Below are 26,123 nucleotides of genomic sequence, written 5' to 3'. Positions count from 1 at the left end.
CAAGCCAGATTCGGACAAGATCCCCCAAAGCAGAAAATGCCAAAACCTGTGATATACGTCAAAAAAACAAGCAGTGCTGCTGCAGAACAATCTGGAAGAATTTTAAGTGCAGAAAATGGTATCATGGGAATTTTTACCACAGAACATTACCAGTCAGCCAAGGGTTCGTTGCAGAACAATGCAAAACATTCTGCTTTGGGTACAACATAATTATTATGCCAGACACATATATTTTTCACGTGATACATTTGTAAACATGCAAGTTATTTCAATTCTTTGTGTAAATTGTTTAAAATTTATAAACATGACTAAACGAAAGTTAAACGCGAAAGTTATCCTATAAATAAGAATAACACTCAACTTCGCGTTAATCCAGTAATGGAAAAATATGTGTCCACAGGGCAGTGTTAAGAGATTCCTTTCACGGAAGAAAACCAAACTGATTGCACAGTTAATCAGTGCACAAAGTTTTGGCAACAAACTTAGAAGATCTGTATTAGGGGAAGTATCAGTAGTAAAACTGATTCCTTTGCTTGTTTTAGAAATATAAAAAGGGGAAAAAATTTCCATTTCACCTCCTCTTCCCCCACCCTCTCCTATTTCAAGAGAATTTCTTTCCCATGTGTCCCGCCCATATATACAGATTCATTATAATGGGGGGAGGGGTTAATTGTTTCTCATGTTCCCCCCCCCCCCCATATATATATATAAAGATTCAAGATGGGGGGGGGGGTCAAAAACAGGACTAACAATGAAGTTTCATGATAAGAAAAGTAAAGGAAACAGAAGAAAGCTGAAATGAGTTTTTTCCACTGGCTTTTGGACGAGATATTTCGGCCATGATCACGAAGGGGTCAATAACGTAATTCTAGGTATACAATAGCAGTTATTTTTGTCACATTTTTAAGGCAGTGATGATGAAAACAGGATCTTTCCTGGCTACGGCCTTGTGTGATCGTAAAATAAGTAATCATATGCAAGAGAGAGAGAGCTCAACCAGGGGTTCTTAACCAGAGCCTTTGAGTATGCAAGCTTAGGTGAGAAAAAAAAAATACTTTTCTTATTTTTCCTTTTGTACATTAAAATATTGAACATAATCCAGTGAAGGAGTCCTTAACCATTTTATTCGAACAAAATTGTTAAGAATCCCTGTCGTAGTGTGTATTCAGTTTGCACGAACGTAGCACGAGTTCTCAAGATAAACCAACTTTGTGACTTGTGGACTAACAATTTTATTTTGTCCATATGCCTGTTTTATTCATAAAGGAGTTGGATCAACAGCATGTTTAAAAAAAAATCAAATGACAGAATTAGTCATATACAGTGATATATTGTTTGTAATGGGCGAGTGGATGATCAATTCTGATCTTCGCTTCGATATTAAAATCCAAAAGATTTACAACAACAACAGATATTCAATATAGTTCAATATCTACGAGACTTTTTCTCTTTTTTATGAGATTTGTGTTTTCTATAAGTGGGACTACGTGATCGTGACCTTTGCCTGTGCTTATGATGGCGACTCTTCGATTCGGAACTATGCTTGCAACTAGAAGAATATCTTTGTGAAGAAATAGGTGATCTGTTTCTATGTTTAGATGAACTTGGAGATTTACTGCGATGCTTTGAGGATCTTGGAGATTGATCCCTGTGCTTGGAAGGACTGGCCGATCTCTTACGATACCTTGGAGGTGGGCTTGGAGATGAACTTCGTCGTTTAGAAGAATGCTTCCTGCTTTTCTTTCTCTCTGCCTGAGGTTTATCATCGTCTGAATCAAATATCATTTCGTAGTTTTCCTTTCTAGCATTCTGTTTGATAACAAGTTTATCGGGAAGATTTCTAGGAACAGAATTTTTTTGAAAATAATTCAGTTTTGAAACAGACTGACTGAAATCAACATGTATTCGCCTATCATCAATAAGGACATTATCCATTTTGAAATACGCATTCTCACAATCTTCTTCTTTCTCGAACTCTATGAAAGCATACTGTAGAGATTCCCCAGACTTTTTGTCTTTGATAACTTCACAGCTAGCGATGGGACCGAAACGAGAAAATATTATCTCTAAATCTTCAGATGTTGTCACGGGATTTAACTTGCAAACGAACAAGACATTTTCCGGAGGCTTGACATCCACATCAGGTAAATCTCCGACCATCTCCAAGATGGTAGCCCGAGCCTTGGCTTCTTTCTCTTTAATTTCTTCTTCAACTTCTTCTATGCTTCTGCCTTTGGTATCGTCAATCTCTTCATCAGCACCAACATAATCGGAGGACAATATTTCTTTGGTCGGAAGAGGAGATGATGGTGGTATTTCAAGATCAGGAGGATCTTCGTAGGGATCATGCAAGATTACAGTATGGGTGATTCTTATGTCCTGGTAAGGACGACCATTACTATTGTCACATATGGCATCATTCAATTTGAGCAGTACACTGAATCCTTCAGCAACTTCTCCAAAGACCGTGTGATTATTGTCTAGATATGTCAAGTCTTCACCTAATGTTATAAAGAATTGGGAACCATTCATATTACTACCATTGTTGACCATAGAAACAGTTCCAAGTTTTCTGTGCTTTAATTTTGGTCTCATTTCTGCATCGAAGTACTTTGCTTGGTCACCGTAGAGATGAACGAAAACACTTTCTCCACCACGGCCAGTACCAGTCGGATCACCAGACTGAGCGATGAAAGATCTTTCAATTTTGTGGAATAAGCAAAAGTTATAATACTTGATTTTACACAGTTTCAGAAAATTCAAGCACGTACGAGGCCTCTCCTCAGTGTATAAGTCTATGGTTATGTCACCCACCGTGGTTTCGATAACTACTGACATGATTGCCTATTATATGAATCAAACCTGCAAGAAACAATTTTAAGAATATTATAATCGAGAACATGAGTGAAAATTTGTCAAATTCTAAAAATATGGATTTCAGATCAAAAGTTTGAGTTTCAGATCTCACTGTCCATGAGGCCCTGAAACTCAGGTGGACCTATGAGTTTATGACAGCACTGAGCCTATTGTTATGATCACATAGGATCAGGGGTTCTCAATTTTTTGCTTCGTGGACCTATTGTGGCAATAAGAAGAAGCTCACAGGTCCCCTCGCCAATAAGATAAAGGCCACAGAACATTTTTGAAGAATGACATTCTACACTGAAAAAAAATTTAAAAACAATAAGTTAATTGTTTTCTCATCCAAGTTCACATCCCATGAAACCTTTCTAAGGACTTCCATGAATCCAGGGCTGGAACTAGATGCTTGGTCAGATGGGGCAAGCAAACATTTTGGCACCCCCAAGTATGTTGGAGGAGAGGTTAAAGGGTGAAATTTGCATCCCCTCTGGTCCAACCACGGGTGCACCAGACCCGCCTGCTTGCCCCTAGTTGTGAAGAACCAGTGCATTAGATGTAAACGGCGGTGAGTTCATGATATAACACAACCTTCAAAGAATAATCTAGGTCAGTGTTCTCAACCTTTTTCAGCCCATGTTGTATGTTTTGGCCTATATTTTCTTTCTCCTACCCTTATCTACAAGCGAGACCCTTCCCTCAAACTGCATTTGGCCAAAACTAAATTTGCAATAAGAAAATATGTTGTAAATAAGATCGATCTTTGAAACTCCGGGACAGGCATCGATCCAGCAGGGGAAAGGAGTGATGATCCCTCCCACGAGCCAAATTACATGGGGGAAAATTGTGTTCCGAATAATGTCTCACAAGTCCTTGAAATGATCAGAGGATGAAGAAATTTTTCAGGATGTCAGATTTATTCACCAAAAACAGCTATTTACAATTATTCACAATTTTGCATTGAGGATAAAGTCTCAACAACATTGACTACTTGTTCTATTCCTGCCATTGCTTTTAAAGACACATCAAATTTTCTAGAAATTCTACCATAGTACCAGTCTGGCAGTGCCACCACATGGAGGTCAACGAAGACCTTAATATTTCCACATGATTCGAGTGTTTCTTTATACTTCTGGTTTGGCAATAGGAGTAGATTACTGTCCAGAGGGGTTCTACAGAAATTGCACTACTAATATTTTTTGTAGCAATAGGTCTGTAAAATGCTGGATGATCCAACCAACCAATGAACCCTCCTGACTCATCACTTGGGGTCCGCACTTAACCTGGCCTACTACTAGTAAACTACACATGCACCTCATCTACATTCCCCTGTGGAATGTCTAATGAATTGGTACATGTTGTAAACCCACTTTGAAGCTAATTTCTGTGCAATGCTTGTTATAGTGCTGCCATCTATTTTTTGAACTATAAGTGAAGTGTAATAACTGATTAGTTATTACCATTAGGCATGAGCGGATGTCAAGCTCGCTGTTAGGAGGGGTGATTTTACACCCTAAAAATTAGTCAATGTGAATACGGTGACCATACATCGTAACACATTTTGTCCCATATGTTCCGGAATTGTCCTGCTCTTTTTAATTTTTTCTCTATCCCAACTTTTTTGTCGGTGTTTTTTAATTGAAGTTTTCTTGAATTTGTTATTTCATCAAAAATTTTGATAAAGGTAATTTTCAATGGATTGATTGAACACAATATTATCATATAGAAGTTTAGAAAATTTTATGAATTATTGCATTTCGCTTGGAGGAGGGTTGCACCCTCATAGATCCAAGCCCGCCATTAGATTATACGGTTGTAGGTCTGTTGCTCTCTGTGGTGAGGCTTTTTAACGAGGAGATCAGCTCATATCTGCACCTGAAAGTTGTAAACCACGCCTACCCTGGGCTAGAGTTCAGCCAACTTCCTTCTTGTGAAGATTTTATGCATATTCATCTCAATATCATGGGCCCCAACATCAGCAAAAAGTGATGTTTTGGGGGCCCCTACCATTTTATAAATACTTAGCCTACATACTTACATTTCAAAAGCATAGCACCAGATCTCATTGTGCAAGCCCTCTATAGATATGAAGCCCAGAGTCATGTCCCATGGTTAGAGTGACCCTGGTTATATGGACCTCTGCTGTATTCTGAAAATAGTCATATTTTTTCCCCCACCATATTTCAGTTAAAAGCTTTATCTCTTCACAGCTCTTTGTGGCCCCCTTACCAACATATCCCAGGACTGCAACGGAGCCACATGGCCTTAGGTAAAGAATCACAGATCTAGGTCAGTGTTTCCCAACTTTTCTGAACCCAAGGACATGTAAAATATCTGATACAATTTGATGGACCACTTGCATCCCGCATTATTGGATATTTCTGTATTTTCAGTTCATTTTTATAATCATTGGTCCCGTTTTTTTCTATGATGTTTTATTTAAATTTATAATCACTAAAATCGTTAATAAACAGCGTTTTTATAACTTATGATAACTTTGGATATAAATACAAATATTCATTTCACATTGTCAAGATACTGTTTTTCCTGAATTTTTTAGAAATTTTAACTGCAACTGGGAGGGGGGGGGGGGGGATTTTCGCTGACTCTTGGTAACACTTTCAAAGTCAATTGGTGATGTCCCATATTTTACAGTAATTGAGTCATTTGAATGTTTTCTATCAAATTTTTGTTTACTGTGATTTGTAGACACCTTTTATTTCCTCCAACTTTCACCCCTCTTTTTGCAGGCAAATTTGTCGTAAATTGCACTTTTTAGGTTGCAAATTAGTGATGCCCCCCCCCCCCCGTATTTAGGATCGCATTTTCTTTGATGAAGTATAATGAACCTAAATATGACGGTACAATTTTTATTTGTGAATCCACATATGGATATTAATATAATACCAATTACAACAGTTGGAATTGAGAGAGATAGATGGCTTTTTCTTAGCCAAGATATCAAGGAAGCAGTTATTTTTCTAGATATTAGGCTGAGGTGATCTCTGAAAGAAAAGTCATCTCGTCTCCACCGGGACGAGAAGTTAAGAGAGGATACTAATGTCTCTACTTCAGCGCCTCATGACGCAGTGCGTAAAATAAGGAAGGCAGGGTCATGTCTCTAGTGATGTAGATGGTAGCATGCTTGCCCGGTATGCAAGAGGGCCTGGGTTCATGTCCCGGCGGAGATGAGATGACTTTTCTTTCCGAGATCACCTCAGCCTAATATCCAGAAAAATAACTGCTTCCTTGAGTTGGAATTGAATTGTAAAGTTTGCCGGCGGACCATAGGTTGAGAAACGTTAATCTAGGTGATACAGTGCGTTTATTTAGGGAGAAGGAATGGATTCAGTTATAATTAAAGACATTTTATCTTAAAGACAATCAGTTTCTAACATTTTTAAAACGATCATTTTCATACAAATTCAATCAAATATAAAACTAACTAATCATCATAGTAAAACCAATTATAGAAAATTGACAAAAAAAAAAAAAGAACTTAAAGCCAGGTTTTCCTAGGAGAAGGTTTCCTGTGCCGCGCGCAACGTGATTCGCCCAGCGCGACACGCCGTCCACTCACCAGTAAGAAAAGCAGCATGACTGTTTTCCTACAGAGCGCAATACGGCTCACGACAGCGCTTTACGTTGGGCGTGATTGGCCGACTCCTTCTGGAGGAGTCAAATGCGTCGTGCGCCGCGGTTTTGCCGATATTCTCTTCACTCTTGTGTGTTTTATTTCCCTTCCCTTCAAACCGGAGCATGCAGACGACAGAGTAGCTGATGCCAAAGCCATATACTTTATATAGCCGCTGATCTACATCAGCTATGAACAGACATCTGATGCACCTCGCTAGGAAAACACAAACGCGTAGCGTGATTATGTAACTCGTTTCTGTCGGAGCGAAATAGTCTAATTCGGTTCACGCTGCGCAACAAACCTATTCCTAGGAAAATCCCGGCTTTTAATAGCATTATTATTAGTCAGGGAGTGAATGCAAAATAAACAAACCTCAAAAAATCCTGAGCGTCAACGAAAGTTATGAACGGCCCGAACCACCCGATAAAATTACACACATCGGAAAAATTTTCTTTAACTCCAGTTGTATTATTCTAGTTTTTTGCGGAAAAAAATGTCAAATCACCTAATTTATTTCTTAAAAAACATTTAAATAGGTTTTCATTGTAATTTTTAAGCAATTTCATTCAGTTTTGTGACATATGGTTATTTTTAGTACAGTTGCCATCTACTGGCGAGTTGGAGAAATAAGCGTTATGCGATTCATGTTCACACTGTACCTGATCATTTGCTCTAATAAATAAAAAGAAAAAAAAACAATTTTAGCCCCAGCGCTTGTATGGTATCGAACGTTCTGAACCAACCGGCTTCCGCCAAGTGTAGGTATGGGAGGAATATAATTTATTTCCCTAATTAAACTTAGAAAACATTTATTTAAGAAGTAATTAATACCAAATATCTTCGATTATAATTTGTAAGGTTTTAGAAATTTCCATCTTTAAACGGACATCGCTTCCCAACCTCAAAACATATAACAGTAGTCAATCCCTATTTCTTTATGAGAGTTTACTTTATTATATTTTTATATTATAACTAATTTGTGTTAATAATTAGATTATAATTTATTCAAGTGTTGTTTCCGATCTTTAAATGCAGTAAAGCAATATATTTGGGTTTGGTGCTCATATTTTTGACCCTATACGAAAATTACGCTGAGAAAGAGAGGGTGTGTTGATTAGGGTGAGTTGCATAATTTACATGATGGTGATTTATTCTTGGGCCACCACATGGGTGGGGATACGAGTTGGGTGGGTTATGCCCCCAATTACTTCATGGGGGGGGGCTGACTGGTGAATGTATATGTGCTCTACATCCCCCTCACCTCTGCCTTTTAAGTCCATCCCCCCCCCCCCCCCACGCACACGAGCAAGTATAGCATGCAGCATTTTCCCAGAGTGGTACAATCCATTTAACAATCCGTTTGGTGCATTCTATCTTGACTACCAATTTTCCGACCAATTGGCTTCTTTATTTTGTCTTGGTGATCACTTTTTGGACCAATTCTTGATGAATTTGTTTGGCTCGGTTTCTTTCCTGGCAAGTTTTCACTGGGTCAGTTTGGCTCTCTCACGCACCCTCATTTTTGTTACTTTTCAGTTAAAACCATATGGGTTTTCCCCCTTTACAGTGTAACTTATTTCTGGTGCACATTAAAAATGTTGCTTGATTCAACGGAACTCTTATTCAGAACTGTCATAACAGCAACACGGGGGCCTCTCAGGCAAAGGGATATTCTATGGCCCCTAATTAGCTGAAAGTACCTGCTTTTAAATTTGTTCTCTCTTGAGAATCATACCATTAAATCTCATCACTAGACTTTTTACGTGCTTGAGGTCCCCGGCCATGCTTGGGTGGGTCCTATCCGTTAAAACGGTCTGTTATTATTGACATGGAGATGAAGTATTAGCCAAAGGTGTTGATAGAGTTACCATTGATAGAGCATTCATTTTAGCTGTGCTGGTTTACATTTTGAGGTATTATGATAAATTTTATAATGTTAATCATATTTTTCTTCTGGCCTAATGTAGCCGAAAGGCGTGCCGGATAGGCCCGAGTTCTATAAATACTCTATACCTACCCCCCCCCCACCCATATTATCAAAAATATCCTTTTTATACCAAATATTGAAACCTGCTCTTATCCATATTTGCTGGTCTCTAAGTACTGTCGAGTACTTAATGAATATTTGTTATGTCTTCTGAAACACTGAGAGAGAACTTTACTGTTTTAAAAGTTTACTGCGCAACAGTGAAGTCAAGGGAAAAAAATATTGTACACTTTTCAAGATAAACTTTATATGTTACTCAATTGCAGGAAACAAAATCATATGTACTAGGCCTATTCGGCAGGGTTTTTCAACAGACCCTTGTGAGTCAGCGGGATCATTTTCATTTCTATTATTGCATGAAGGACAGATTTAGTGTTATGAAATTGTAATTTATTACTTCAGGTTTTTTATGATATGCAAATTATAAAAAACACATTTTGGATTTTGTGGGAGGAGGCAGTGGAAATTGACCTTTGCTACTGCGAGTCCATAGTGCCTTGACTATCACTAGATGTTCCACCACATCAAAAGGTTGGGAAATGCTTTTGTACAGTGTAAATGCATGTACTTTCAAAATAAACTAAATGTAAAACATAGCTTTAAATAATTTTTGTAAGAACTATTCTTATTTTTTACTGTTCATTGATAAATGATTACACAAATGTGGAAAGGCACTAGACCTATTGTAATTCATTAATGTATTGTTTTTATACTAGGCTGGATAGTCTAGAAGTTATTTATTATATTTGAATTTTCTTATTGAAAATTATTGGTGGAAACTATTATTCCTCTGACCAGAACTTGACAAATGCCATGTTGTCTTCATGACTGAACGATTTTTACAGTCACCAAAACTTTATATGTGCGATCCTTAAGTTCAACTGATGGAGGACATCACAAAATTCTTAGAATTTAAGTGTACTTGTGTCTATAAACATGGAAATTGGGATCCAGGAAAGTTGAAAAGTATTATTTGTAAACCTGTTTTTCTAAAAAATGTTCATTAATAAAATTACACAGTTCGTAGTGTTTGGCCAGTGCCAAAATATTTTTTTTTTGTGAATTGTCGAGCTCTGCCAGTGATAAGTCTTTTCTAATTTTAGTAAATTGTTGGAACTTCTAACTACCCAATTTGTATCTCAGAAATCTCATTCAATTAACTGGGTTTTGTCATGTTTCCAGAATCATGCAGCTAAAATACTTGCTTCTTGCGTTTCTTCTCATTTCTATTCCTGTGTGGTCTCAAGATATATTAGAAGATGATGAAGACGAACCTGTTAAGGTGAATAATGAGTTTTTTGTCATTCTTCTCTTGATAGTATTGGCAAAACAGGTTGAAAATTTTTCATTCAATTAAAAGACATGTTCTTCTGCCATAAATTAATGTTTTTGTACTGCTGTGTTTATTTCATGGTCTTCATTTCAATTTCAGATTGAAGAGGTCACAGAAGAGGATGAGAGTAAAATAGAAGAAATTCCTTATACAACTCCCACACCCATAGGCAATTATTATTTAGCCGAACATTTTGATGATAGGGGTGGATTTTTGGAGCGGTAAGTTTTTTAATTAAGTTTTCATTGGGATAATTTTTTCTTTATTTTTACATCAATATAAACAAAGTGGTTCAAAATATATTTATGTTGCATATGATTAGGCTGACTATATTTCCTCAATAGAAATATGGGAAATTAGAATTCCAAATACAGGACATTGCCAATTATTGCCAAAAATGATGCCAAAACTAAACAAAGTTGCTAAATATAGCTGAATTACAGAAAAATCACAATAGCGGGAAATGAAGCATTACTGCAAATTGCAGTGAATTAAAATAAATTCCAAAAAAAAGGCTGTTCACCAAGACAAATGTGGGAGATTAATATTTTTATTTATAGTTGTAATTATATCATAATATAATTTATGAGTTGAAAAATAATTTCAATTTTTGACTTCAATGTAGAATAAAAATTCAAGTAGGCTTTGTGTAAAAGACTGGACACTTTTGCCAAAAAGTCAGGATGGCCAGAAAAGCAAAAATACCGGGACTGCTAAAAAAAAAAAAAATTCCGGGAAATACAAGATGTATATACAATTTGTAATCTAGATTTTTGTGTGTATAATTATTTTTCATGTAACTTCAATTATAATCAAACACAAATGTGTTAGAAAATTTAATAGAGAAAAAAACAAAAAGAAATAACTGTGTGTATAGTCAAACCCCCCATTTATGACATTACAAATGTTAAGTATATTTGTTGTATAGGAACTTCTTTGCATCTGTTATCGTACTAGGATGCATTTAGCCAAAATTAAATGTTTTGTACATATGATATTTACAATATTTACTTAGATATATGAATTAAAAAATCGGAAAATTTGGGAAAGAAACTAATGAACAATACTTTTCCTGATTTATGCTGTTCTTTCCTAACTTTTCTCCAATTTTTGAATTCAAATATCTCAGCAAATTTTGTACTTAGTAAAACAGAATTTTTTTGTTGACCTCACATTGAGTTTTTAAGAAAGGATATAATAAATTTTTTTTTATTCTGTGATAACCTGTATTTTCACTCCTAAAACCAATGCAGTACGATTTCTGGACACTTAGAGCATTTTTTAAATTGGAACCATACCTCTACAACGAACAGTTGAGATGCAGGCCACATTACACAGGACATTACCCTGCGTATAACTACATCAATGGAAAATACAGAAAAGGTTTTGTATGCCTGTTCTCTCCTATGTCCCACTCACAGTAAAAAAAAACTTTTCTTAAAAGATTTTTTTTTGGAAATCATGGCTAATAAAATGAGTATTGACAAAGTTTTGTATGTGAAGCTAACTGTGTTTTGTCCTCAGAATTCGTGCCAGCATATCTACCAACATGGAAAAAGAGTCATTAAATCCCAGAAAAGTAAAAAAAAATTTTTTTTCTTTGGGACTACAAAATGTTTGGCTAATAACAAATTTGGCTGCCACTTCATTTTTTTTCCTTCTTAATTTTTCAAGTCCTGTTGTTAAAGATTGTTTCATGAAGCAGTTTAATATATTTTTCAGTTATATTGGACTTATTTACATGTGTATTTTTTATTCTTGAAGGTGGATTAAGTCAGAAGCTAAGAAAGATGGAGCTGAAGATGAAGTTGCCAAATATGATGGTTAGTAGCATAAATAACGAAGTAATTTACACTGAGAAATTATAGTACATTTTTTAATACATTTAATCCCTAAGGACTTTACGTGTCTGTAGGGATCAGTCGGCATTTGATTTGTGATTGCATCTTGGATTATGGAAGCTGCTTCTGGTGGTAGATGGGCCACTATGAGTTGAATTTTGTGCTGCTGTTCGTTTTTTTTTCAAGTGTCAATATGCACATCAGGAACCACAATGTAGGATTGGCGAAGTTGGTGGTATTTTTACTGCTGCGATGTCTGCCATAATTTTACTTTTGTATCAACGAGGATGTTCAACTGCACATGTTGTTTCCATTGCAATGCGCCTGCGGTTCCTTCTTAGATAAATTGTCTCAGCAGTATATCAAAACATTCCAAGGTCACAATTTTGCCATATCGACGGTTTTATTGGGTTTCAATTCAAGAAAGACACACTTTTATTTCACACGAAGGGACTGACTTTATTTACACTACATATTTTAGACAGGACAAGACACAAACTGAGTGATAGCTAGAATAATGACTTGATTGATCTTCGAGCATGGACAATTCAATCAACCCTCCTACACTCTGACCGTCGCTCTGGGAGTTTGTCTTCCATCTTACCACACGTGTCACGGTGATGCCACAAGTGTCTTGTATTAAATATCAACCTTTTTGATTAGTGCTATCCTTTCCCCTCTTTGCTTGAATTGAGGAAGTTGGTGGCTTTCAATAATGCATCATGACAAAGAGAGGGCTTTTATGAAATGAAACATTGATAACTTCTAAAAACATTGGTTTATAACAAAGTTTTGCCTTGCATCCTCAAGCAGAATATATTAGAATCTGTGGCATACTTCACAAAACAATATTTCTTAAAAATTAAAAAACCTTGACCAGTAATGGAAATTGTAGAAATCATATGAACGATACAGAAAATAATTATAAGTTAAGTATGCCAGCACATGGTAGGAGTTTTCACTGCAGAACATTTTCAACACAGGGCTTGTTGCAGAACATTCTGCTTTAAGAACGTCACAGTTCAATGCTCAGTTTCTTGTTTAGCTGCAATGGAGTTTGTTCATGTTCATATTAATTTTAAATTTTTTGTTATGTATTTTGTCATTTTTTTAATGAAACGTATTAGCTCTAGATCTCTAATGTTTGAGTCAAATATTTGTGTTTAACATCAGCTTCAAAATTTCAGGTAAATGGGATGTTGAAGAGGCTACAAAATCTGGTCTAACTGGGGATTTAGGCTTGGTTCTGAAGGTATTTATTAGAAAACATAAAGCCTGTATATTAACATCTTGATAAGGTTATAGTTTTAATGTGTATATGTAGTTTGTACCTCAATTTAATAAAGTCATTAATAATGATGAGACAGTTATTAGTTACAGTCGACGCTTGTTTTTATGAACTTATATGGACGGGGAAAATACTAATTCATAAAAGGGTACAAAATTTAAAGAAATATTGTTTGGGACCAGAAGATTAGTTTGTATATTGGAGGTTTGTAAAATTAAACAGGCAGCATATCATCAGGTTGCATGTCTACTGCATTATCTTCTAAAAAAATACTAGCTTTATTCCGCATAAAATAAGTTAAATTGCAGTGTGTTAAATATTTAAAAAAAATGAAAACATGAAAAAATTTCATGGCATACCTCAAATTGATAGGATCTCCATTTGCTATAACGAAAATTTTAGATTTTCCGTGATGGGAGTAATTTTTCTTAATATATTAATCTCAAAGGTTGCGATGCCACTGTTTCAATATTTGTATATAAATGGAATATTTTACCATAAAAAATTGTTCTTTTCTTGAAGATTTTTTTTCTTTAAATTTCAGTCTAAAGCTCACCATCATGCCATTTCTACAAAGCTGGAGAAGCCATTTCTGTTTGATAATAAGAAATTGATATTGCAGTATGTGGAAATTTCTTTTTAATGACACCCACCTCCATTATGGCTGCTGATTATTATGCTCAATTATTATTTTTTTTATTAAAATAAGTTGTTAAATTTTTGAGACTTTGATTTTATTTGAATTTTTTATTGAAAATCTTGCATATAAATTTTTATGATCAGTTTTCTTCAACATATTGTTTTCCTGTTGTGTTGATAAAATATATCTCCCAGTGTTGATGTTTTCAAATTTTTAATGTAAAAGCATATTCATGTTTTAAATTGCATGCTTTTTCAAAATCATGAAGTCAAGTTAAATGTCAATTCTACCTGTAGTGCTTTTCTTTTGTCATAATTGCTGTGGTTAGAAGGCAAAGTGTTATGGCACTTTTTTCAAAATTTCATGATGGCAAATTTGTAAGCAGTATTTTGTCAAAATGTGATACTGTGGGTTTTTGACTTATTACAATTTACCTCTGTTGTTTCCTCATGAACTGAACGAGAAAGACAAAATTTTACCACCTTCCAAAACTTAGACGAGACTCCTAAATACGGACAACTCAATTTTTTGAGAAAAGTTACTCCTAACGTATTTTTTCATATAAACACAGAATTATTGAGATTATTATTTGAGAGCAATGTCTGATATAAGTAGATTAGGCACCAGTCAGCTGTTTCAAGGTTTACTGTTGCGTCGTTTAATGTTTAGTACTGCGAAGGAAACATGAACAAAGAAATTAAGTTTGTTTTACCCAGATTTTCATTCATTCATTTAAACCTAGAAATTTAGACACATGGTTTGATTTTTTTACTTTGACTTGAAGGAGTGATCTGAGGTGCAACAGACTAATTTCTTCTTTGTGTTTTATTGAAAAAAGGTCTGCAGTTGATTTTGAAATAGATTTCTGGTTCTTTGACTTGTTTTGAGCAAAACCAAGTTGGAATCGCATCTACGAATCATTCAAAATAGCTTATTTTCCTATATTCTTATTGATGCCATGATTCTTGTTCTACTGACTGTTCATGTGGCTAAAAGATTTGTAAAAACCGTTTTTTTTTTTTTTTTCAGATATGAAGTTCGTTTCCAAAATGGCCAGGAATGTGGGGGAGCATATCTGAAGTTGCTATCTCATGTCCCAAACTTGGATCTTCGATCATTTCGGGATAAGACTCCTTACACATTAATGTTTGGTCCTGATAAGTGTGGGAATGACCACAAGGCAAGTAGTGAAATATATACTGTATTATATTCATTTATAACCTGCTTCTTATAATTGTAATGAATGTGGAAGAAAAATTTATAAATTTTTCAAGTAAAATTTTCGTGAGTGAAATGTGTTTTGTATAGTTTGACTTGACTACGTGCTCTTTAACAATTTTAATGTATTTGAATTCACAGATAAACGTTTGCATGCCATACTAAATGTACATGTTTTTTTTGTAGTTGCATTTCATCTTTAGACACAGGAACCCTAAAAATGGCAGCTTTGAAGAAAAACATTGGAAGAAATCGTCCATGGTGCCAAAGCTTGATGATGTTTTCAAAGACAAGAAACCACATTTGTTTACATTGGGTAGGTTTCGCCATAGTACTTGCATAACTACTGAATTATATATTTAAGGATTGAACAATTAAATTTCAGAAATATTTAGGGGAGGGGGAAGAAAATTTCTAAGTAACTGGGAATGCCTTGAAAAATACAAGTATGCCCTGTGATATATTTTGAAGAGATATCGATGACTGAAGTTATTTTTAGTACTTTTTACAAAAATATTCAATACTTTTAATACATTTAGCTATTTGAAGATTTACAAAGTGACAAAAATCAAGGATTTTTTTCTGTATATAATACAGGTATAAATTTTATTATAGTTGGAATATTTTGATGGGGGGTGGGGGTTGAAATGTTTACACATTTTTATTTCTACACCCTCCCCTCCCAGCCCTAAGTTATTTTATCCCCTGCATCTGATTGGGGATTGTCTTGTCACTTTACTATTTCCTTTTCTAAGTTGCACAAGTCCTTACCAAAGAAAATTCTTGTGCATTCTATGTACAATACATAGAATGTTTATAAGATATATTTATTATGTCATAATTTTACAACTTTCTTTGAAGAATCTCTTTCCAACCAGTATTTGTCATAGATGGCCATGTTTTTTTTGTGGAAATGATGAATAAAACTTGCTTTTGTTTTCAAAATTTTTTATGGGGTTTTCATAACTAAGGGTTGTTTAACCTATTTCAAACTTGGGTTGCAGGGGCTTCCAAGATGGATCATACTAATTCACTTGCAAATCCAGTTATAAATGCACTTATGGTGCCACTAGTTTTACTAATTTCGAAATACAGACTTGAAGTCATGAAGTTAATCATTTTGCTGAACCGGCTAAAAATGGTTAAGAACCCCCTGACATAACTAGTTTCAGTGTCAAATATTTCTGAATGTCATTAGAATTTAGAAATAAATATGCTCTATATCATAAAAATGTTTTTATATATATTTTATGTAGTGATTAATCCTGATAATACATTTGAAGTTCTTGTGGATAAGAACAGTGTCCATAAAGGGAGTTTGCTGGAAGATTTTGCGTAAGTGTTGACTAGTTTTTTCTCTTGCAAATTCCGATCAAAGTAAATTTCATAGTGACCTGGTTTCTGTTTTTTTTTTTTTTTTAACAAATTGCTTCATTTCATTTTCAGTCCTCCAGTGAATCCAGAGCCTGAAATTGATGATCCTACTGATTTTAAACCAGATAACTGGGACGAGAGAGAAAAGTAAAGAGTTTTTGTTTATTTAGAATATTTAGTTAAATTTAATGCAAGATTCTGTTTCAGAATTTGTTTGAATTAATATAGTGTGGGTTGTGTTCTGATACCAAATTTCTGAATTTTCATAGTTAATTTTTGTAGACTTAACTGCTTATATGTTAGTAGTTTCATTATATTTGTGTATTTTTATTTACAGAATACCTGATCCAACTGCAGTGAGGCCCGATGATTGGTTTGTTCATTGCTTTGGTTTTATATTATGTGTATTTGTTGAAATTCCTAATTGTTTATATGATTTTATCTTTTTACTCATAAATTTAATTGTAATTGTTCTCAAACATTTCTTTGAGGTGATGAATTTGAAATTTATTACTATAAAAAAAAAAAAAAAATTATTTTCATCAGATTTCTGATTACATATCAACTTTTCTTCACATTTGTTGTGTAGTGCATTGAATTTAATTGGCATAAATTTGAACGTTTGCACCTGCTGCCCTCTGAAAAGAAACTGTAAATGGGCACTTTTTCCAGTGACAACAGACCATTTATCAACAAAAGCACCTTAGTTTTTTTTAAAATTCAGACTTTAGTTTCAAAACATTTTTTCATTTGTCTTATTGAAGGGATGAAGACGCACCACGTCAAATACCAGATCCCAAATCTAAGAAACCTAGTGGGTGGCTTGATGACGAGCCTGAACTGATTCCAGATCCAACTGCCAGCAAACCCACTGATTGGTAAGTTCTTGATTCATTCAATGAATTAATTATGAATGAATAAATCTTGATGAATCTATTACTCTTTGTGGAAGTTTTTGCTAGTTTTTTGCATTATAATGTCTTAAACTGAACTTGGTTATATGCCCAGCTAATAGTTATAGAACGCCTTTATGTGCATGTAATAAAAGCAAAATAATAATTTATTCCTATTTTGATGCTTGTAGTAGTGATAATTTTAGTAAATGAAAGATCTACAAATAAATCAATGTGAAATAAATTTATGAGCGCATTGTTTTTTTCATATTATTGAAAGAATTTGATTGATTATATGTTCGGAATTACTTCTCTCACTTGCATTATTAATTACAGCTCATCTCTACTTTATTAAGGGTATTTAATTTTTTTTTCAGGGATGATGAAATGGATGGAGAATGGGAAGCACCCTTGATCAGTAAAAATACTATTTTTTAATATTTTACCTCTTTGGGGATTTTTGTAACATCAATTTCTTTGCGATATTATTTTGATGAAATTTCAATTGTTTATTAAATTTCTATAAAATTAAAAATGCTATATTTCATGTATGAAGATTTCAATGGTAAATTCTTTTAATCAAATTTAGTTTGACTTTTTTCTCATCAGAAATTAAATAATTGAATTGAGTTGAAATAATTGATTTCCTATCGAAACAACCATTAGTAGTAATTGTTTTATTAAAGTTTTGTGACGAATATAATATAGCTAATAGATGTTTTTTTTTTTCAGACAACCCCAAGTGTGAAAAGGTCGGATGCAGCAAATGGAAGGCCCCAATGATTGATAACCCAGCTTTCAAAGGGAAATGGAGGCCTCCTCTTATAGATAATCCTAATTATAAGGTTTGTTGATTGGTCTTAAAATTTACATTCTGAATTGCTATGGTTACCCAAATCATACAAGCAACTTATCTCTCAGCTGCGAAAATGTAAATGTTTTCCTAATATTTGTAGTAGGCGCTGATTATGAGGTTAAAAAATATCTGAATATCTTTTTGCTGATTTTATATTATTGCATCTTATATCTTCACATTTTTTTCTGAGTGGTTAGAATAGAAAATAATAAAATATATAAAAATAATTTTTTAAAGGTGTATTTATTGGTGCTAGTAGATAAATCAACCATTTTTTCCTACAATAACATGACTAATAACCCCTTCTTCAATATTTTATTATGTGAATTAAATTTTGCATATATGAATTATACACCTGTGAATCATACAATATTTCTTTCTGAGAAAGCAAAATTTGTGTATCTATGTAGCGACCCTTTTTTTCAACTATGTTTATTATCATTTTCTTTATTATTATTATTAATGTCAATGTGGAACATGTCTATTTTTATGTAGTCAAAGCCGACTATCATTGTTGTTTGTTTACATTCAGCTTAAGCGCACGCCTGCCATACGCTCTTGATGTTGAGTTTGTAATGGTGGTATAAATTGTAAATAAAACATGTAAATAATTAACAATCGCTGTATTCAACTTGTGAGCTAGCCTACCGAATGACATTGCGCCTCCAACAGGTAACATCTACATTATAAGCAGGAAACACCAGTGTTTGTATCCAATTTTCAATGTGTATCCAGATAAACAGGTTCAATTTTGGAGGCAGGATGTATTTGTTAAATTCAAAAATAACTGCTCTATTTACCCTTTACAGTCCAAAGGTTTCTTTTCGATACATCATTGGTACTGTATAGTTCATAATTTTTTTTTAAAAAAGCAACAGTTCCCCCCCCCCCCCACCCACCCACAATAACAATTGCAAGAAAGTTCCTAGATATTAACTTTTCTGTTTTATAAGCTATTGTACACTATTCCAAGAACCTAAAAGCTAACATCTAGGTCCCTTTCTGTAATGGTAAGGGGCCGTTATAACAATGAAGTACTGTTTTGTCTGGATGTCAATTCCACCTTGACATAGGACCGTAAAGGGTTAAACAAAGAAAAAATATATAGTTTATTTCCTAACTATTTTTGTGAAAAATACTATTGAATCTCCTTTAGGTTTCTTTAGAAAACACAGCATTGAAAAAAAAAGTTTTCCCAAGTTTTAAAATGGTTAAGCAATGTGTTAAATTCAATTTCTACATACATTTATAAAAGTTGAAGTTAAAAAAAAATCTCATTTAAAATTTTTTCAATGCAAGGGGATTAAAAGTTTTAAGATTCTTTGAAAATTCTTCATGTATGAGTATATTGGAACTGAAACTTTTAGACAGGTTTTGACTTAAATCGATTTTACCTCTGGCACACTGGTCATTATAGGACTTTTTTTGGACTTGACGTTCCAAGCTAAATAATCCTTATGTTCATAGAATGCTCAAAGTGTAAAACAATTTTTAATATAAGAATTTCATATAAACACAGGGTTCTTACTACTATAAGGGGACGTCGCGTTGAAGGTGCGTCTCTTTTCCGTGAGGTGGCGGAATATCCCCAAGCTCTTGATATTGGAGGGGGTGTCCAATTTATACACGAAACTACGGAACTTAACGAAGAAGCCTTTATTTTGAAGCACACTCAAAACAGACAACCATACAGAACAGAAGCCACATCCCAACTCACGTTCTCTTCTCTTGGAAGATAGATTTTCTCTTCTCAACTTCTTTTAACAACGTATAAACAAACAAAACGCATTAAGTGCTGTAAGGCCACAGAGAGTTAGTAAAAATGTCCATACTGGAAAAATAGATTCGTTACACTACCTGGAAAGTTGGGGAAAAAATGGTGGTCAGAAATCAGACAAGAAAGTCATTGAAGGTTGGGGAAATTTCTAAACATTGGAATATTTCTCCAAGAAATTGTAAAAAAAACTGGTTGAAAACAAAATGGATATATATATTATAAACATAAAATCTCTCACTTCCTTTTTTTCCCGCTATTCTTACTGCTTGCTTGCTTTTTATACCTGTTTTTTTTAATCCACTCTTGCTTACTTCCTTTCATAAAATGTTGAAGGGTGTTGGAGAAAAAAAGAGTTTTATTCAGGATAGGGTGGTCAGATCATTCAACTGCGAAACCGGGATAAATCTCAATGATAACCAGGACATAATGTTAATTTCTTGATAAATATTTCTCGGAGTAAAAATACAATGATGAATTGCACGGCAATGGGTAAAATTGCCTATTGGTGATGAAGCGTGATCATTGTCACATGCATACAACACCCATAGTTAACAAAATCTAATCTATAGGTGGTGTTGGTCTTGTACGGGTTGTTCAATTCAGTGTGGAATTGCAAACCTACAATGCAATAGAAATATTGTGCAATTACTTTGTATAGGCATAAAGTTACATTAGTGAGACAAATAAAAAGAGGCTATTTTGTGAACAGTGTTTGAGTTTGGGCAAAGCCTAATATAAAATATGAATTGAAAAATAATTTTGTACAATCAAGTAAGGTGGCTGGTTTAAAACCATGAGTATGTTCAGAATATTTTTAATATAACAATTTATCAAAAATAATTCTTTCTACAAAGGAGTCTGAGAATATTTTTGCACTGGGTTCCGCTCCTGCATCTCATAGGAGCGGCCATGAGTTTGAGTATCAAGTTGGCCACTGTACCATTATGGTACGTAACATGAACTTTCCGTTAAAACATTCCACTAGATTCAAAGCTAAAAAAAGTGTGGATAGTTTGAAATTTTGGAACAACAGTTCTGCCAACTAAATATTGAAAAATAATTGAATTTATTATTAAACCAGGAAAAACGGGCATCCCAAAAGCACTTTTTAGCAAAAAAACCGGGACTATCCCAGTTTTTGAGGACATCTGGCCACTTTAATCCAGGATCACTGAATACATTCAATATATTAATATCAAGTAATATAAAATAAGAGGTTTTTTCAAACAAATTATATGTTTTTTGCATTTTGAGCATACTTTACCACAGAAATTCAATAAAAATCTTACATTCACACTTTATATCACAGATTTAGAAATCAATGATATGAGATAAATGTAATAACATGTATGTAGTAGTGATACATATGAGGCACGTATCACTATATTTGTTGTTTTTTTTCACCAGTTAGGCCAGATTTTCCATTGTAGATAATCCCATAACTTTTACCATTTTTTTAACTCACAAGGCCAGCAAAATAATTCTGCAAAGCAGCTTTTTATTTATTGAAATGTCAGCTATGAAGCAGATCAGTGGGGGATTTTTTTTTTTGGATTTTGTGAAATCTACGGCATTTGCAAGCTATTCTTCCCGTAAATGTTTGATTCTGCATTTGTTTTACAGGGATCTTAGTATTTTGTCAGTCCCTAGTTTTATTTATAAGTTTTCTTTCTTCCAGTCAACTAAAATTTTTTCCATTTTAAAATATTTCACAAAATGTTTTGCATGCTTAAAAATCACACTGCTCGATCCCAGGGTCACAATTAGGGGGGAGGAGTAGGCACGTCGCAAATCCATACTTTAACTGCTTCTTCTACATTACACTGGGGCACCAAAATGGGTTCTCACCTCGGCTGATCAAGTATCTTGGTGCTGCCCTGCTCAATCTAATCTTACACACTTGATCAAAGAATGAAAAAATACTTTGCGATTATATGCGTATCTCAATTTTACTCATCAAATTGTGCTAGTTTTTAATTTAAAAGTTGTAGGATAGCTATGAGAATGAATATGAGATCTACGAGAATGCATATATCAAGATTTCAGTAGAAAAAAATATTGAAGCTTGATCTATCTGAATGAAATTAATAAAGCAGATAGGACCTTAAGATGCAGAGAAACAAGGTTCAAGTCGGCCACTTCAATGAGTTCTTAGAGTCCAGATATTTAAGAATCACTCTAAATCTGAAATTCTTATCTTCAAGCATGCTAGCCAATGCAGTAATAAAAAAAAGCCATCTTAAAATTAAACAGCTGAGTGTTCAAGAGTGCTATCCATTTTTTTGGATAAAAGAGAATGTTTGTTGTCCCAATTAAATGTAAATTTTGATGTGTTGCTTTTTTTAATAAGTATTATTGTATGGCATGCAATTGTTGGGAGGGATCAATTTGATGTTTTAGAAAATATTTAGTTATTTGATGGTCAAGGAAATTTTTCAGTCAAAAGTTGTAGGAATTCCGAAACAATTTTTTCCCCTTCATTTTATTTTGTAGTGTTAATGTAAAGTGTTACATCATGGTTATATTACTGATACATAATCTTCAATCTATTTCAGGGAAAATGGAAGCCTCGTAGAATTGATAACCCAGATTATTTCGAAGATAAGCATCCATACAAAATGACTCCTGTGGTAAGTTTGCTATAATTATCAGTGTTGCAAAATTATGTTTTCTGTTTTTTGGTTTTGTATAAAACTAATTCTTCCTTTTCAAAATTTAGTAATTCACTGTGTATTTTCTCATCTGGAATGAGCAATGAGTATTTTTGTCCGTATGTTATGCTTATTTGTACTAATGATTTGCTTCAGGCTGCAGTTGGATTTGAATTGTGGTCCATGGTTGATGGCATCATGTTTGACAACATAATTATCACTGATGACATGTTTGTTGCTGAACAATGGGCAGCTGAAACTTTTGCTTTGAAGAGAGAATTGGCAGATCAAGAAACTGTAAGGACTATTGATACATTCACGCAAGATCATATTGTGGTCAAATAAATTATCTGCTGAGCATTTTAATTATTCATTTTAATATTGCAAGGAGGGTTTAATTTTGAAGATCATTCCACTTAAAAAATTAGAGTTTGACCAGATATTCAGAATAGATCATTTTTTATCAGATTGTTTCTTTAAAATTCTATTTTTATTCTTTTATTTATTTAATATTTTATCACAAAAATTAGAAACTTTGCCTGGTTTTAATTTATACAAAAATTGCCACGTTTTCAAGACAAATAAAATTTAATTGGTCGAATGGTCAACGCTAATTTGTGTGAATTCTGACCATGAGATCCTGATGATGGCTCTCTATTGAAGAGCGGAAACGCGTCGACCATTCGACCAATTAAATTTTATTTGTCTTTAAAACGTTGCAATTTTTCTATAAATATTTCTATCAACTATAGTAGGACATTATTTACAAGTTTTAACATTGCTGATACAGCAGAACCTGGATTCTATTCTTGTTTATCCAGAACTGTTAAACACTGGTTTCTATAGTGATAATTTTTTCTTTTGCAATGAGGTAGGGCAAACCTGGCAACTGCCTGGGTGACAAATTTTAAGGAGTGTGTAGCAAAAAACATAAAATTATTCAATTCTAAAGTAGAGGAAGTATCAAATTTTGCTTTACCTTCTCTCATAAACATCCTTGTTATGGCTCCTGTAATGAGGAAATTACAGTGGTCTGAAGTTTTTTACGATGTGATTGAAGAGGCAAAGAGACTTTGCAATTGCAAATAATTAATTTTGTTATTTCTTTGAAATTAATTATTTGATAAGTTCTGCAAGAACATTACGGTTCATAAGAAATAATGTTTCTAAAACAATTCTGGCCACCCTTTGCTCTGCAGATGTACTACGAATTGTCTTTACGTCAGTTGAATTTACAATACAGACATTTGATTTTCTTACGTGTATTTGATTATAATTAGTATAGTTGAAGGTACAGTCAAACTCGTTTATAACAGCCTTTATTGTAAGGACACCTCAGCTATAATGCCAATAATTGGCGACCAGACTGTTTTCCATAGAGAATAATGTTAATATAAACCTTGCTTATAACGTAGATGAAAACTAGCCACCTCGGATATAATAATAAATTTTTCGTCACTTTTTTTTCTATTTCAATGATGTTTTTCCAAGAAATTCCAAGATTAGAGCTAATGACATCCAGGGAATCTTCCGTGGTTTTTTTAAAAAGAAAATTGCATAGATTCTAATTGCATTCTTAACATTCCGATTTTCTCATTGACGTTATGTCAATGAGAAAATCGGAATGTTAAGAATGCAATTAGAATCTATGCAATTTTAGTAACACTTTTGCAATTTTTGCAACACTATATAAAATATTTTGGTATTTTTTATAAAAATGTCCTATTTTTTTCCCATGAAGCTTGTTTTAATTCCCAATTAAAATCAAGAATAAAGATTGATTGCAAAATTTATAAATTGAGTTATAATAAATATGTCTATAAATATTCTCATCTTATATATTCAGGGCCGTAATTAGGGGTTGGGGTGGGGAATTGGACCAGAATGAGCACCAAAATGCTAGTTTGCTCTGGGTGAAAAGTGACAAAGTGTCTAGTTGCGACCCTGCATACATTTGCCAAGCTTTTTTTTTTTGAGAAATACATTTTAGCATAGACATGTATTTTAGACTTGCTGTAGCATTTTCCTTTTCGCAAAGGTTTATGTAGAAACAATATTTTGTCATTTCGTCTACATTTGACACCATGTTTGGTAAGAATCAGTGGTGATATACTGCATTAATATTATAATTTCTCATATTTTTTTCGATCAAATGGATCACCCTAATCATAAAGAAATAAAAATTTCATGCAAAGTATTTGATTGCCTCTGAGTATGTTTTTTTGTCAAAAAAAAGTCTTGAAAAAATCAACCTCTCAGTTGTAATACGACGCCTCGGTTACAACGTCAAAATTTTTTGAAATCTTCTATGTCATTATAGCTGAGTTTTTTACTGTATTAAACATTTTAATTGATGTATATTTGTTCATCTGGAGATTTTGGTTCTGTTTTAAGTCCATTTGATGTCACAGCTATTCATTATTAACATTTCATGAAGTAAAATGTTTGAATTCAACTTTGCATCACATCTGATTAACTGCTTTGAATTTTTTTAATGCAGACACTTTGGAAACGGATTCTTAAAAAAACTAATAACCATCCTTATGCATGGGTTGTGTATTTTATATACTGTGCCATTCCTGTTGCACTGTATGCACTACATATAAGAAAACGTGTAAAAGAGGTATCTTAATTCATTTTTTTACTGTATTTTTTTGCTTCAAAGTTCTGATCTATCTTGTTTCTCATACTTTTTTTTAGGACAATGTTCTCATGAGGCTCTTTAAATACACGAACAAGAATCCTTGGCTTTGGGCAGTATACTTAGTAGTTATAGGCCTTCCTGTTGTCCTTTTCATTAGCTTCTGTTGCACTTCCCCAGCTCCTTCCCGAGCACAAAAGGTAACCTTTGTATATGTAAAAGTTCTTCCCATAGCAAAGCATTATCACCATGTGCTATACTCGCAAAGTGTGTATTGATGTGTAATTGTGTTTGTATTTAAAATATGCATTAATTATTTTCAAAGCTCATGGATTTTGATTCCCGGTTTCTACAGTATGGTAGGTTATTTCAGGTAACGAATAAGTGTCTATGAGAAGCAAACTTGGCTTCATAAGGAATTTTCTGTAAAATTCAGTTCTCTACTTTCTGAAATAGTGTCTTACCGTAGAGCAGAGGTTCTTTTACATGTGAAATTTTTATTTTCTTGATATTGGCTTGACGTGTGTCAGCATTTAACTTGATACTTGAAGATGCCAAAATTTCTTAGGATGTGTGTGAATATTACGAAAGTTCATAATATGTAAGCAGCAAGCTTGGAATTAGACTTTTTTTAAAAAACACCATGTTTCTTAGAATATCCATCTTGGCACTTACGAAGAACATTTTAGAGCAGCGATTTTTCCAAACAGTGTGATCTCAAGACATTATTAGATTAGTGTTGCAAAATATTTTGAAGGTAAAATTGCATAGCAATAAGGTGAGGATTTTCTGAACTAGGTATGCCAGGGGTGCAACATCAAAATACTTCAAGATTACTGGCATATGAAAGACGCTTTTGGAGTCCCCCCCCCCCTCTTCCCCTTTGAGCGAAGGTTTTAGTGGTTATTTTTGTTTTGTTTTTGCAGTAAAAAACAGAAACACCTCCCTTTCGGAAGAAGAAAAAAGAATCCCTTGAAAAAAATCATGCATATGCCTGTTCTCAGTATATAAAGTAGAAGTTAGGAATAAGTACACTTATATAATGTGAATCACAATATTATAAGTGCAGACCTGCCAACTCTCCCGATTTAGGCAGGAGACTCCGGATTTTTCATCCTTCCTCCCACT

General features: G+C 33.8%; 2 protein-coding genes across 5 annotated transcripts in view; one reads left to right on the top strand and one right to left on the bottom strand.

Moving 5' to 3' along the window:
• Positions 1 to 1,216: 1,216 nt before the first annotated feature.
• LOC149084438 (peptidyl-prolyl cis-trans isomerase-like 4) lies at positions 1,217 to 6,924 on the bottom strand. The gene is made up of 2 exons (XM_089234831.1): positions 6,869 to 6,924; positions 1,217 to 2,862 (listed from the first exon to the last, which is right to left on the bottom strand). The coding sequence occupies exon 2, from the start codon at positions 2,836 to 2,838 to the stop codon at positions 1,426 to 1,428; it is 1,413 nt and encodes a 470-aa protein (XP_089090957.1). The 5' UTR covers positions 2,839 to 2,862; positions 6,869 to 6,924; the 3' UTR covers positions 1,217 to 1,425.
• Positions 6,925 to 7,122: 198 nt separating this feature from the next.
• The window catches only part of Cnx99A (Calnexin 99A), a 28,062-nt gene continuing 9,061 nt past the window's right edge, over positions 7,123 to 26,123 (top strand). The window contains exons 1-17 of one of the 4 annotated variants that reach the window (XM_089234827.1): positions 7,123 to 7,258; positions 9,666 to 9,765; positions 9,916 to 10,037; positions 11,581 to 11,639; positions 12,845 to 12,909; positions 13,490 to 13,566; positions 14,615 to 14,765; positions 14,990 to 15,119; positions 16,060 to 16,138; positions 16,250 to 16,324; positions 16,515 to 16,550; positions 16,942 to 17,055; positions 17,448 to 17,488; positions 17,803 to 17,915; positions 22,259 to 22,333; positions 22,511 to 22,651; positions 25,055 to 25,195. In XM_089234827.1, coding sequence (XP_089090953.1) covers positions 7,215 to 7,258; positions 9,666 to 9,765; positions 9,916 to 10,037; positions 11,581 to 11,639; positions 12,845 to 12,909; positions 13,490 to 13,566; positions 14,615 to 14,765; positions 14,990 to 15,119; positions 16,060 to 16,138; positions 16,250 to 16,324; positions 16,515 to 16,550; positions 16,942 to 17,055; positions 17,448 to 17,488; positions 17,803 to 17,915; positions 22,259 to 22,333; positions 22,511 to 22,651; positions 25,055 to 25,195 — 1,563 coding nt within the window. In that variant the 5' untranslated portion in view covers positions 7,123 to 7,214. The other 3 variants (XM_089234829.1, XM_089234830.1, XM_089234828.1) reach the window with 3 other exon arrangements.

The sequence above is a fragment of the Pholcus phalangioides genome, unplaced genomic scaffold (genome assembly GCF_987345545.1).
Source record: "Pholcus phalangioides strain wild (caught in Gottingen) unplaced genomic scaffold, Ppha-v1.0 ptg000008l_1, whole genome shotgun sequence".
In the NCBI taxonomy this organism is placed as follows: Eukaryota; Metazoa; Arthropoda; class Arachnida; order Araneae; family Pholcidae; genus Pholcus; species Pholcus phalangioides.
Note: the sequence above shows the minus strand (reverse complement) of the source record. Positions and strands in the feature narration are given on the sequence as shown.

Bases quoted from the DNA above. Each gene is read 5' to 3' on its own strand.
- LOC149084438 (XM_089234831.1), bottom strand. From the start codon at position 2,838: ATGTCAGTAGTTATCGAAACCACGGTGGGTGACATAACCATAGACTTA.